At 40.7% G+C, this 14,864-nt stretch overlaps 1 protein-coding gene across 5 annotated transcripts in view; it reads right to left on the reverse strand.

Annotated features, from left to right (window-relative positions):
* Positions 1-457: 457 nt before the first annotated feature.
* KCNH6 (potassium voltage-gated channel subfamily H member 6) overlaps positions 458-14,864 on the reverse strand; it is a 410,680-nt gene continuing 396,273 nt past the window's right edge. For 2 of the 5 annotated variants that reach the window (XM_075350273.1, XM_075350271.1), the window contains exons 8-15: positions 11,487-11,534; positions 7,096-7,348; positions 6,735-6,928; positions 6,462-6,561; positions 4,151-4,444; positions 2,261-2,441; positions 1,961-2,159; positions 458-1,874 (exon numbers count right to left, since the gene is read on the reverse strand). In XM_075350273.1, the coding sequence (XP_075206388.1) occupies positions 1,605-1,874; positions 1,961-2,159; positions 2,261-2,441; positions 4,151-4,444; positions 6,462-6,561; positions 6,735-6,928; positions 7,096-7,348; positions 11,487-11,534 (1,539 nt within the window). In that variant the 3' untranslated portion in view covers positions 458-1,604. The remainder of the gene's footprint in view (positions 1,875-1,960; positions 2,160-2,260; positions 2,442-4,150; positions 4,445-6,461; positions 6,562-6,734; positions 6,929-7,095; positions 7,349-11,486; positions 11,535-14,864) is intronic. The other 3 variants (XM_075350275.1, XM_075350276.1, XM_075350274.1) reach the window with 2 other exon arrangements.

The raw sequence follows: 14,864 nt of genomic DNA on the forward strand, positions 1-14,864 counted from the left end.
CCGATCAGCTGATAGCTGGGGTGGGGTTTTAATAGTGATTCCCACCCCCCTACCTGTCTGTCCTCCCCCTATTTATTATTTATGCTAAATGTATTATAGAAGTGTTTTACTAAGTGGCCAGAAGGACCTGTGCTGAGGTCATACCCATGTGACCAGAAGGGGCGGGGCCTCAGCCAACATAGCTGATACCAGAAAGCAACATTTTTTTCTGTTGGCTGAGGCCCCGCCCCTTGCTAAACATGGATTTGACATCAGCCAAGGGTCCTTCTAGCCACTTAGTAAAATGATTCTATAACAGAATTAGCATAAATAACAGATAGGGGAAGGAACAACAGGCAGGGGGGCGGGATTCACTATGAAAACCCACTCCAGCTATTAGTTGATCGGCAGCTGCTGCCAATCAAAAAGCTGCTCATTTTACAAACTTTACTTGCTTGTCTTTACATCCTAGCTGACAACTAAAGCTATGTATATTATCAGCATGATAGCGCCAGTATAGCACTGGCTTTAGGTTATATAGGAAAATCCTGGTGATTGGTGCGCTTTAAGCAGAATTGTACCCCAAAGTACACTTCCTGTACTCATGAGTCTTTGCACCTTCCCAACAGTGTCAACTATAAGATGAGAATCATGAGGAGCCCAAGAGTCAGAGGCGGAAGACTTGACCCGTGAAATTCTTTATATTCTTGATAGAATGTTTTATAAGATATTTTGTTTTTCTCTACTTCTACTAAGAGGATGGGAACAGAACAGCCTTATGACAGCATCATGTCCTAATTTTATGGCTTTTTTCAAATATATAGTTATTATGTGCAAAATTGAGTCACAGAAATCGGACATAAGCATGACAAGATTACAAAACAGGATGAGAAAACCATGGTAAAAGTGCATGAAGAATTAACTGAACTGTCCAGCCGAGGTCCTACCACATATTGCAGTGTACATAGTATGTCTTGGATGAATGATGTGCAGTAATATATTCCAGGACAGGGATCAATATATTATAATGCTAAGTCAGAACTGTTGCTCTATGACGATATTAAATATGTAAGTCTCTGAAGCTATTATAGGAATACATTGCTTCATTGCATTACTAGTATAACTCTCTGGTTGAGACCCTGACCGTTAAAACCACCTTCCTAAAATTCACTTGCCGCCCAAATCACGGTCATCATAAGATTGCATGCACTGCGTATGATCCAGGATGGAAGCTCTAATGATTCTTCAGCTTTGTGTCTTTTCCATCATTGCCGTGTCACCGCTCTCATCCGCAGACATCAGGCAGGTTTCCCAAAAGTCTCTGCAGGTGCCACTCTCCGTAGCGTAGTATTTGCCTGTAGATAAGATACTCGCTAGCAAATAGTATTAAGAATTATGAGATGTGAAGAAATGGAGACCCATTTCGTAGTATAACCGGTGGAGCGGTTTCACTACCTGACTTCTTAGAAGTGCATTTCCATCTTACTTCTTCTTCCAGTAGAAATGGCCCACAATTAATCTAATCTATGCATAAAAAGAAGGGGGAGCTCAAGCTAAAAACATCTTTCTCCCCTCCTCAACCGTGCAATAAAGACGAGTAATCTTCTGCATCCTTCTCCATGTCCCTAACTTCCTGGAAGAATTGGGTCTGAAAGGTGTCTTTGAAATTCCAGGTCTGGTGGAGAAGGGCACTCCAGATGGTCAGGGAGAGATGGAAAGCGGAAGCTCCCGAATATTGCCTGGGATGGGGTTTCTGAAGGTGGGATGAGGTGGGTCTGAGGATATCCAGGTCCTGGTATTACATCAACAGGTTCCTGGGGACTAGGGCTGAGATGGAGAACATTAGGCTTAAGGTTAAGTGGTTCTAAATCATTGTAGTCAGTCAGCCCTGGACTCTGAGAAGAAAGAGGAAAAGAAAAATGTTAATCTATAAACCACATTTATACTTGTCTGCGCTGGATGAAACCAAACGTTGACTGACCTGAACAGGAGAGATGGGGGAGTCCGTTGGAAGGGAGGGGTTGCTCTGTATAGGCTCCAGGCTTTTGGATGCTGAGTGATAGAGTCCTAGAGTTTGGGAGCTGGGAGAGATGGGGCTGTATGCAGGAGGGATCTGAGAGAGTTGTCTCTGCAGTAACTGCAGGATTATACTGATATCTGAAGACATCCTAGACTCCAACCTAGACAAAAAAACAGTACATTTTCAATACTGTATCACAGACTCAAAAATAAAACAAGGGGTAAAGAAAATGCAATATACGTCGTAGTGGATAGCTCATACCTGTCTAGCTGAGCCTGGAGGAGCTCCAGTCGTGACTCCACCTCTCCTGGTCGCTCATCAGGACTAAGTGGGGGATCCAAGGCATTATGTACCATAGAAATGTGTTGTGGGGCATCCGGACAAGCAGTTGATCGTCTGTCTCCCCAGAAACTGAATAAGTTGGGTACTTCAATAGGAGAAGCTAATAGGAAAATGTGAAGACATTCAGATAAAGAAAATACAGTAAGAATAAAACTGATAAACTACTGTGACGATTCAATTGCTTTTATACACCGTTTGCAGTGTTCACTTGCAAAACTTTTTGGTGCACATGTAAAACCAAGTTTCAGATTATCCAACAGAGGCCAAAAGAACACTCTTAGCTATTGGCTAATATATATTGGTATAAATCTGCTATTCCATACAGAGGCATCCAATATTTTTTAAGTATCCTTTACAGTACCATCAGTCGAAGATAAATGTTGGGAAACCCTCTCTTCGACAATCACTGCTAAGCAGGGGCGTAACGACCGCGGTCGCAGAGATCGCCACTGCGACCGGCCCCGGGGTTGCAAGAGGCCTGCCGGCTCCAGCTTCAGCTAGATGTGTATCCAGCTCAAATACATCGGAGCACAAAGACCCGTCAGGTCCCTGCACTGAGATGTGCTGGCCACTGATTAAGGCTGTGAATATAATAGCATATGGCAGTGGGGGGGCTACATAGCATGATAGAGGCTATAAACAAGGATGAGGGGTTGAATATAAGGATGAGAGGGTTATGTACCAGGATGAGGGGTCTATATACCAGTATGGGTGGCTATATACCCCAATGAAGGGCTATATATCAGGATGGGGTTATACACCAGGATGGGGGGCCTATATATCAGGATCGGGGCTATATACTAGGATGGGGAACTATATACCAGGATGGAGGGCTATATACCAGTATGGGGGGGGGCGACAAACCAGGATGCAGGGTTATAAATCAGGATGGGTGCTATATATCAGGATATGACTTGCTTGGGACATATACCAGAATGATGACATGATGGGAGCATATACTGTATATCAGGATGGGGCCATGATGGGGACATAGATATATATCAGGATGTTAAAATCAATGAGTGTGCGCACACATCAGTGATTCCTCATGGAGCGTATGTCCGTACGGCGCAAACATGTGTGCGTGTGTTCCATTTTTCTCCAGCATCACTGATGTCACACGGACCACTGATCCGTGTGACACGTACCTGAGAAAACATGTGTCTGTGAAACAAAATGCTTTTCTATACTCACCTGTCTCCAGCGATGCTGTCTTTGGCGCTGCTGTCTCCTGCTTCAAGGCCCACTCATTATGCTCAATGCATATTCACTGCACCGCAAAACCCGAAAGTAAGTGTGACCGCAGTGTCGGAGGCATCAGCACCACGGACAGCAGCGGCGTGGACAGGTGAGTATAAAGTTCCTGTTCTTTGTGTGCTATCATGGATAGCATACGGAAAACACACGTGTGCCAAAATCCCGGTCCACGGAGAGACATACGCATCTTCAGCATGTCAGTGAAAAACGTGTGTTTTCCACTGACATGTGAAAAAGGCCTAAAGGGTTTTTTACAGAATTGACACATTGGTGATAAGACACACAGGTTATAAATGTGTAATTGTTGGTGGTGCCTCAGCTGAGACCCTCACGATTTTTAAGAACCCCAAGAGTCCTGTGACTATTTAAAGTCTATGGGAGTGGCACATGTAGCCAAGCACAGTAACAGTGCATTAGTGCTCAATCGACAATCAACTATCCAGTCTCATTTTTGTTTTGAAGTGATGGGACCTCCAGCAATCATAGCTTGTGGAAACTACTGATCTTTGATAATATAGTGCGACTATTTAGTTTGTGTCAAATATCAGTCACCTGAATAAGTCTCCACTGTCTCCAACACCTTCCTGCCTCCCTCACGGCTACTTATGTTGGCTGTCACCAAATTCACCACAGCTGGGATGAATTCTTGCTTGTCTGCAGGCGGTAACCTGTCCATACGTCCTGAGTTTAGCGGTTTGGTTTCATCGTCGCTGGTCTGGGAGCACGGAGTGGTGCTGCTTGCCATTTCATCCCACTGTTCTCTACTCAGGGGCCGCTGGAGATTGGTCAGCTCAGAGTATGTGTGATATTGTTCGGCATCTGAATTCACATCTTCAATGCCATCCACTAGGAGAAAATTAAAATGTTCTTAAGCACATTAAGAAAAAATTGTATACAAGACAATAACAAGTTCAATCACGAGAATATGAAATACATCTTCTTTAAATTCTCTGGTTTTACTTATCAAAACAAAATTTAAAAAATTTGGTCTTTAAATCTGGTCTTTAAAATTGGTAAATACAACATCAGATGAAAAACAACACATAAATTACACTGTGTCATTATTTATTTAGCAAAAACTATACTAAAATGTAGAAGCAGTGTGTGAACAATGAAGTATATATACCCTTACTACTTTCATAAGAATTAAGACAGAAAGTATCAGCTAAGTGCTGCTAATAAAGTGCTCCTGACTAAGTACGGAGACTTAAGTGAAGTCTTGCAGCGATGGGGTAGCAATATCGAATCCCACGGAGGGCGTTTGTATGTTCTCCCTATGTTTCCCCGGCTTCCTCCCACACTCCCACAATTTAGATTGTGAGCCCCGATAAGGACAGTGATGACAATGTCTGTAAAGTGCTCTGGAATATGATGGCAAGCATAATAAATAAATAAATAATAAATAGTTCATCAGCATGTGTGGCCGCCTCTATAAAAGTAGACGTTTTTGCAGTTTGCTGGTCTGGAGCATTCAGGCAATACCAAAAACGAACAACATGAGCAATGATCTTAGAGTAGCATTTGTTGATGTCCATCAATTTGGAAATGGTTATAAAGCAATTTCCAAACAATTTGGAGCCCATCATCCTAAAGTGAGAAATATTATTCACATATTCACAAGTGGAAAATATTCAAGATAGCTGACAATCTTCCCAAAGGGTGAGCATTCCAGCGAATTTACCCCAAGGTAAGACCATGCAATGGATAAGGCAAAAAAGATTTGTATCCGGCATCCGCAAATAAAAATCACACCTTTTATTAAATCGGTTTAAAACATAATAAAATCAAGCATAGACAGTATAGACAGACCAGTCTACATGTTTCAGGCAAAACCCTTAGTCTTGACAGTGGTGTGAACTAAGGGGTATACATTTATACAAACATGTCACTGAAAAAGCTCCAATAACAACTCTGATTAACAAATGAGTAGACTCGATACACCAGGATATAAATAGCTCACAACATAGCTCCACTCTGCAAGGGGAAAACTTTACTTGTTGAAAATAAGACCATGCAATGCTTAGGGAATATGCAAAAACCCCACGAGCTATAGCTCAGACACTAAAGGCCTCAGCATCATAAATGTTCAAATTCATGACTGTAAAATTAGAAAGACTGAAAAGTACAGCTTGTTTAAGGCTTATCAGGAAAAAGACTTGGTTTTGTAAAGAAAAAAAAAACATGTCGGGATAGCCAGAATGTCTTGCAACACATTAGGCGAAAACCAAACTTAGAATATCAGCACCTTGTACAAATTGTCAAGGACAGCGATGGAAAGATCATGACTTGGCCTTGTTTTGTAGCCACAAGACCTGAACACCTTCCAGCCATTGAGTCAACCATAAACTCCTATGTATACCAACCTATTCTAGAGTCAAATGTTAGGACATCTACACGAAAGTTAAAGTTTCGCTGAAACTGGTTCAAGCAACAAGAATATAATTCCAAACACACACCAGCAAATCTACATAAGAGTGAATGAAAAAGAAAAGAATCAAGGTTTTGCTATGACCCTGTCAAAGTGCAGACCTCTGCCTAATCTAATTGTTGTGGTGGGATCTTAGGATATCTGTGCATAAAAAAATGCTCACAAACATCAATGAACTTGAGCAACTTTGTAAAGAAGAGTGCACTGACTGTGTTTTGTACTAGTTTTTGTTAAATAAATAGTGACAGTGTGTAAATGTCAAGTTGTGCATTTTTAGTCATATTTTAGTCTTAGCTCTTGTCCTTAATTTTAAGGACCATACTTTTTTTAGGATGTGCTGATATGTAAAACCATAGATTTCAATGAGGGTGTACTTAGTTTTTCTAATGATTGTATATACTAATTGTTGGCCTCAGATCTATAATCTTATCTTACCATGTTTCTTTCGGCGACGTCCTGTTTGTTTGCATCTACGTGGCTTACGATAACTGCAGTTAAACTCTTCACTCCCAGGGGAGCGAGGAATACTGTCTGCCTGATGTGGGATGAAGAAGAAAAAAAACAGGTTATGGTCTACGCAATGATGACATCTCAAATTCTTCCACAGCCCGAACTGGAAAACAATGTCCAATATTTCACCAATATTCCAAATTATCAGCTAATCCAATTTCATTCTACAATATTCAACCCATTATGTAACCTCCTCACATCTCTCAGGTTGAAGGTGATCTCCAGGTTGCTCCAGAAGCAGTCGGAAAATGTTGGATACATGTCCAGCACCTCTAGAAGGTCTTCTCTTTGGATCTTGTGAAGGTCACAATACGTCAGAGCTCTCACATCTGCGTTTGATTTTCCAGGACGGGCGTACAGGCTAATCGGCTCTCCAAAAATGTCATTTTTTCCTTTAAGAAGATAATAGAAATATCTATGGATTGTCAAAAAATATATGTGTTGTAGGCTTAATGTGAATGGTGTGGGCAAGATGATTAGATGTACAAAAGAACACTACATAAGCCATTAAACATGACTTTGTTAAAGTATTTTCTATGAGTTTAATGTCCATAATTACCCAAAATAGCCACCACAATGTCATCCCTGAGAATCTCGATGGACCCACGAGAGATGAAGTAGAGGGTGGTGAGAACATCCCCATAGTGAACCAAGGTGTCCCCCGGTGGGGCATGTGTTGTCTTGAACTTCATGGCTAGTGCCCTCAAGCATCCTTTGGTGGCTCCCCTGAAGGCTTTACAATTTTGAAGCAGTGTACGATTGAGGTGCAGACATATGTCCGCCTGTAGGCACTCCGGGAATCCTTTCAGCACCTGTATGGGACAGAGAAAAACGGAAAGAGAGGAAAAAGTAGAATTAACACATGAGAAATACGAAAGGGTAATAAAAGGAAAAAAAATATGTAGACTTTAATTAAGAGGTTGGATATTGAGTTTTTAAGAGAGGAAGACACTAATATTGGGTTTGGTCAGTTTTATATTGACCAGTGGATGAAATCCATTGCTGATTGAAAAGATGTGAACATATATACACACACAACAAAACAGGGGGCAATGGGAGCATTATACTAATATGCCTAGATGGGATGTGAAATGGATGTGTACAGATTTAGAAAAAAAGACAATAAAATGATTGAGTAGTTTAGAAAATAATTTTTATATACCCTATTAGGGGATTCCGAGTTAATAGAGTTGGGTCCTCTGTTCAGGATCCTCGTCTCTTGGACAGAGTGGAGAGTGGCTACAAAGAGCGTCTCTTGCTCTGGAGGACCTGTCCTGTCCTGCATTACACAAACCATTGATTTGAATGGGCACTGTGTAATTCTTAATTTCACCTATGGTGGCACTGCAGGGAAATTACACATTTTATGTCAGGTTTCCTCACAGATTACAGCTGATCACTCTGGATCCCAGCCGAGGGGGATACTTTGTGATCGGCTTATTATCAAGGGACTTTTCTAGCTACATATTAATTGAGTGATGTACATCAAGGAATGATTCGGATGGGATTTATGGTCGAATAAAAGGCAATGAGATGAAGATTGGAAAAATGGAAGTTGACTAGGAAAGGGAAAAGTTCCATAGTTATATGTTGACTTGTACGGGTGGCAAAGGTCTGATATACAGTTTGTGAAAGGACAATAAGGAAATTAGGAAACAGGAAACCTGATCTATATAATTATATATATATATTTACATACTTGTATATAATATAATTGTACAGAGAGGAGTAGAGATAGATGTATTGGAACGATGTGATGTGGACATGGGACTTGGTGTGGAATATTGATCAATGAGATGATGTATATAGGGATTCAAAGAAAGAAAATGCATCAAAGAGACTTAATCAAACAACTGGGTTTATGTAATAAAACTGGGGAATGACTGATAGGAAATAGATTGGTCTTTGAGACCTGTCTTAGCACATGAAGGCCCCTTGTCTTTTGGTGACAAATTAGATCTGTAAAAAAAACAAACAAAAGAAAAAACAACTGCATTTTACCCTCAACAGGGATCCAAGTCCATGGAAGAGTGTCCCCTTCTACCATAGTACATACCTGAGCTATACAAATGGTGTAACAACCATGGTCTACAACCACTGCAATATTTATGCTTCATTTTTCTCTTCATTTCCTTAAAGTCATTTTCCATTCATAATTTTTTAAACTTTGCGGGTGTGGTGAGGTTAAAAATATCAAAAATAGCAATACTCACTTGCCACAAATTCACCGATGCCTCTTCGTTGCTTTCACTAGTCTTCGTTGACAGGCTACAGCCATGACAAGTGCCATCTACACTGACATGAGCCCAGTGATTGGTTCTAATGTTTGGTTTTATCATGCAACGTGTCAACAAAGATCAGGGACAGCGGTGGAGAGGACTTGATGAACTTACGGAGGGTTAGCATCACTATTTTTGACCTCCCCGAGCCCATAGATTAAAATAATGCTGAATGAAAAATCAGTTTAATGGTTTGGAATATCTATATAAGTTAATAAGACCGTAGGGCTCATGTAAAACCAAGTGACTACCTTGTCAACGGCAATATTGTTGAACATCACATCATCATATGTGTCAATCATTTCTAATAGCAGCTGACTGATGATGGTTAGACCTGTAAGCATTGATGACAGACTCAACTTTTCAGCTGGTTATTAAAACTGATGTCTCAGAAAACGTGAATTCATCTTGCTGTATTAACCCTTACTTGCTGAACACATAGGGACGTTAAAGGTTAAGGAGAGGTTCCTTAGGTTCTAATTTATTCCTAAACTTGGTTTGATACATAGACCAATTATGAGGACCAAGTACTGTACATTACTGAGATGGTAAGCTTCAGTCATTGGTCTGCATCTCTCCTCTGCATCATAATCAATATACGGATATTGGAGGATCTCAAGTCCAATGCTGCCGTCCATTATCAATGCCAATGACGTGGTAATGTGGGTCTTCTACCATTACACCACAACCAAGTAGGACCTTTTCCTAGATAATGATATAAAGATAATTATAATACCCTATTATCCTGTAAATTCAGGGTATACACAATGGTATGCCACAAATTGTCATAAGGGCCAGTATTTACTGCCAGAGCATGACAATGGTGGTAAAGAAACATGTCTAAGGTAGGTTTTCCTTTAAGTTATGAGGATGGCATTGTTCTAGGGTATGGCTGAAAATGATTCTGGAGCATTATTGATTGGCAGAACACTGGGAGAACTGTAGAAGATGCTGGGCTTGTGGGTGCCGTAGCTGGCAGTGCACTAGGAGAACTGTAGAAGATGCTGGGCTTTAGGGTGTTGTAGTTGGCAGTACACTGAGAGACCTGTAGAAGATGCTGGACTTGGGGGTGTCGTAGCTGGCAGTGTATTGGGAGAATCTTAGAAGATGCAGGACTTGGGGGTGTCGTAGCGGACAGTGCATTGGGAGAACTGTAGAAGATGCTGAGCTTGTGGGTGTCGTAGCTGGCAGTGTATTGGGAGAATCTTAGAAGATGCAGGACTTGGGGGTGTCGTAGCTGGCAGTGCATTGGGAGAACTGTAGAAGATGCTGGCCTTGGGGTTGTCATAGCTGGCGTTGCTCATGGAATATCGGAGCAGACTTTGTACTGAGGACATTGTGTCTGGTAATGTTAGTGGGTCATTTTGGCTGGCATTACTCCGTAAAGGGGGCAATGTGATTAGCAAATGTATATGGGCAATGTGATAGACAAATTAATGGAACACTATTGCTTAAAAATGTTTTAGGTGCACTGTGGTTATAAAGGTTTCCTGTCACTGTTTAGCCCTGTTTTATGGTGCACAGATAGTAGCCTTGAAGGGAAGCTATCATTCGAAAACAACCCCTATTTAATTTTTTTTTTTTTATAAATCTATATATTTTTTATTTTGATAATGTTTTTTCTATATTACAATCTTATAATTTTCACACTGCCCACTTGAGCCATTTCAGAATTCCTGTTCTTTATAGAAGACTTTTCTGAAGCCTCATTATCATCACATACAGGATTACAATAATTGGTAATAATGTTACAGCTCTTCCTCCTTTCACATTTCCATTTTTGCACTCACTCACTAGATGATTCAGTACAAAAGATAGGGTCTGAGTCAGTCTGTAACTGCTAATGTACTTGTGGAAAGAACAGGAAATATGGTATAGGTCCAGTGGGCAATATGAAAATTGCAAAATATCTATTATTTTTAATGCAGATCAAGATATGAAAAATTAAAAACATCACTAAAAAGTTTTGAAAATGCATTTAACATTAATATTTGGTTTACATTTTTAGAAATTGTCATTATCATTTTCTGATGACACATTCCCTTTAAGGCTACCACATTGATGTAGGTGCTTTGGAGTACTGAAGCACTAACTGATAGATATACAGATAGATATGAGATATTAGGTAAGAAATAAATATTAAGATAGATGATAGAAAAATGAGCAGATGGAAAGATCGATTACTCTTGTGATCTGTTTTCTGATGACCATTTAATGATGATGCTAAATCTCTTTATTAATATTAAGTTTTAACGCTAATCAATAACATAACATTTATTCTGAATTTCATTTTAGATAGTCTTGACATGTCCAAATTCCCCTTTTTTAACATTTTTTTTTTAACCTAGAGCATTATATCACTTTATAAGCTGCTAATCCAAAAAAAGAGGATTAACTTCTCCCCAGTAAATAGTATTCGTCATACACATTGAGGGTTAACTTTGGCGATTTCATCTACGTGTATTATAAATGATTATATAAGTCAGTGTCAGAGTATGTTATGTCACGGACGGCACTCGGCCTGCAGCTGTGGAATGACCTTGCATTAATGCTCGCTGTACAAATCCCCCTGTCAATAAGTCACCACTCCTGGGCCATCATGTAAGATGCACCGCAGTTCCATGCTACCAGCCGACCGACATGGAACAGGAAGGAAAGGTTATGCCCTTGCCTGGCAGATGATCTTTGCTTGAGATCCAGCCGCGGGATGAATATTAGCCTTTCAAAGGGAAGAGAAACCATGAGGCCCTGGCAGAGTACAACATCCAACACCATCCCAATATAATCCTAGGCAAACTGTATGGGTTCAATGAACACAGGAATCCTGTAAAGACAAGATCACAACACACACACACAGGATCCCTATCGCACTCACACCCTTCTAATATACCAAAATCCAGTAATCACCAAAACGTCAAGTTGTTAAGAATTTTCTTCCACCATTTCTCCATCACATCTGTTCTGTGTAGCATCGATCAACAATTGCTAAAGCTTCTACAGGGTTGTAATAGGTTGACTTTTATGGCGGCTTATCAACCATCTTTTTCAGACTTCACAATGTCAAATCTGTCACACATCTGTATTGATGCACAAACTACGACTACTTGGCAGATTTGAGAAGGCTGCATGTTAATCGTTTCCCATAAACAGATAGAAGAAACAGCTGAAAGAGAGCCTGTCACTTCCATGATTATGTATATTTTTACCTTTAATAAATGCCGCTGTTCTTCTGAATGTTGCACTGTTGTTCTTTTGTTCCTGCTCCTCTGCATTCTAATATATGATCTCTGTTCCTTGTATGTACAGTGAAAAGCAAAAGGGTAACAATGTTTTGAACTGACAGGCTCCATATCTCACCATCCTACATCTCTGAGGGTACGACTATATTCATTTTATAGACAATCATCTTGGCTATCTCATGCATAAATTTAAACTTGCAGCTATTTAGCAGCAGATTTCCCAAGAAAAGAGAAACAGCATCACCCAGCTCATCGATAGTGGACTCTGGGCCAAGAAAATTGCTTTGACAGTTGGAAGAATATGAATTGAAGTCCGTCCATCCATTCAAAAGCTGAAAGGAAGACACCCTGGCAAAATATTGGAGTCAATAAGTCAGCTGATCACAAGGTCTATCAGTTGTGGCGCAACAAACACGGCAGTGGAGGTGACTCGTATGCTTCGTAATAGTGAGATCACAGATGTCCATGCAATCTCCATACAATTCACATTACACAAGTCTGGAATAGTGGTACGAAAAAAGGTGAAGAAGCCTCAACTTCAATATCATCATAAGAAGTGTTGGTTTGAGTTTGCAAAGTACGAAACGTGGACAGTAGAAGATTGGAAACGGGTGATTTGCAGTGATGAGACTAAAGGGTGCAAATGGGTCTGGAAAGAAGGGAAAAGGGGCTATCGGATCGCGAAATTGAAAGAACTGTCAAGTCAGTGGAAGAAGTCTGATGATATGGGGCTGTTTCACAGCCAAATGGCATTGGATAGTTCACCAGGATCTATGGTGGTCTCAATGTTGATCTACAGTATACTTGAGTAACCGACAGGATGAGTTACTTTGTACACTTGAGTACTATGGGTTTGAGAAGGACGACATAGTGTTCCAGCAGGAAAACGAGCTGAAGCAAATGTCAAGATTGGCGAAGAAATGGTTCAATAACAGTTTAGTAGAGGTGCTGGACTGGTCCCCAGACCTAAAACCAAATTGAACACTTGTAGGTAGAGTTGAAGAAAAAACTGTATACATACCCAAGTGAGTCGACCAAAATTCACCAACATTGGAAACGTGTAGAAGAGACCTGGGATCAGATTTTGGTCGAGACATGTTTGAATCTGAACAAGAGAATGCCCAGAAGGGTTCAGGCAGCATTGAAAGCCAAAGGTGGATTTACACAATACTCACTAAATAACATTTTAAATTTAGATTTTTAGGAGCAAAATAGTAACATGAACAGAATCTGTATAATTAATGATATACTAAATAGTTGCAAGTCAGATTTATGTATAAGAAAAAGGTTTTGGTACCGTGTTAGCCAGTTGAAAAATGATTGATTGCTCTCAGTGAGAGAAACAAAATTGAAATTTTGTAGTTGTGATACCTTTTAATGGCTAACTAAAATAAAAATAAAATATGATGTTATAAAGCAAGCTTTCGAGACATCTCAGGTCTCTTCCTCAGGCATGGTATACCATGCCTGAGGAAGAGACCTGAGATTTCTCGAAAGCTTGCTTTATAACATCATAGCGAGCTTTCGCTCGTGAAAGCACCCGCCCCCGTCGTTTGTGCGTCATGGGCAAATCGCTGTCCATGGAGCAGAATTTCTCTAGTACCCGTTACACGTACTTACCTTCCTAGCAACGTCGCTGTGGCCGGCGAACAGCCTCTTTTCTAAGGGGGCGGTTCATGCAGCGTCACAGCGACGTCACATAGCAGGCGTCCAATTGAAGCGGAGGGGCGGAGAGCAGCCGCATGGAAGTCACGCCCACCTCGTTGCCGGAGGACGCAGGTACGGTGTTGTTCGTCGACCCTGGGGTGTCACATGTAGCAATGTGTGCTGCCTCAGGAACGATAAACAACCTGCGTTCTGCACGAGCAACGACATTTGGGAAATGGACGACATGTCAACAATCAACAATTTGGTGAGTATTTTACATCGTTTGCAGTCGCTAGTACGTGTCACACGCAGCGTCGTCGCTAACGAGGCCGGATGTGCGTCACGAATTTCGTGACCCCAACGACATCTCATTAGCGATGTCGTTGCGTGTAACGGGGCCTTTAGACTTTGACTGTGTATTTACAAGACTTCATGTTGTGACACGACTTTCTGGCGATTCTACTGCCATCTGGTGGGCTTGACTAGTATTACCTCTGCTAGGGAATTCTCTGCTCATACGTTTTCTCCACGCCCCCTAGTGGTTTACCAGCTAATTACCTTCTCAGGTAGTTTCAGTAATCCTCTCTGTCCCACATTACTGCGCTGTACTGCTATTGTACATCTTAGAGTACAGCGTGATATTGACACTCAAAGCTGTAGCGGGTGGTGAGATATGGAGCCTGAAAGTCAAAACTTCAAAGCATTGTAATCCTTTTGCTTGTCACTGTAAAGCAAGTCTGTTTTAGCCAAGTGGGTGTGGTTCTCAAGAACACTCCAATACAGAAAAGTTGGCAACAACAACTTCACTAAAAAGACTAGATTTAAATATAAAGATGAAGAGGTCAGATCCCACTAATGGAGAGGCGCAGGAAAAATAAATTATCACCAGATTCAAGAGAACAATGACATTTCCACCAGGTAAGGAGAATTACATATTTATGGACAATGACAGGTCATCCTTAAGAAATTCTAACAACTTGAACAAGGGATAAATAAAAAAAAAAACATATTTAGGGAAGGTTGTTAAGAATTTTTTTATATCAGTAAAGTAAATGTCCTATCTTCTGACATGTAATGGGCTATGTTAACAGATAGTATTAGTGGCATCTCGGTGTGAAGGCCCCCACCAATTTATTCCCAAAAAAAACAAGTTATTCCTTATC

This window comes from Anomaloglossus baeobatrachus, chromosome 5 (genome assembly GCF_048569485.1).
Source record: "Anomaloglossus baeobatrachus isolate aAnoBae1 chromosome 5, aAnoBae1.hap1, whole genome shotgun sequence".
Taxonomy (NCBI): Eukaryota; Metazoa; Chordata; class Amphibia; order Anura; family Aromobatidae; genus Anomaloglossus; species Anomaloglossus baeobatrachus.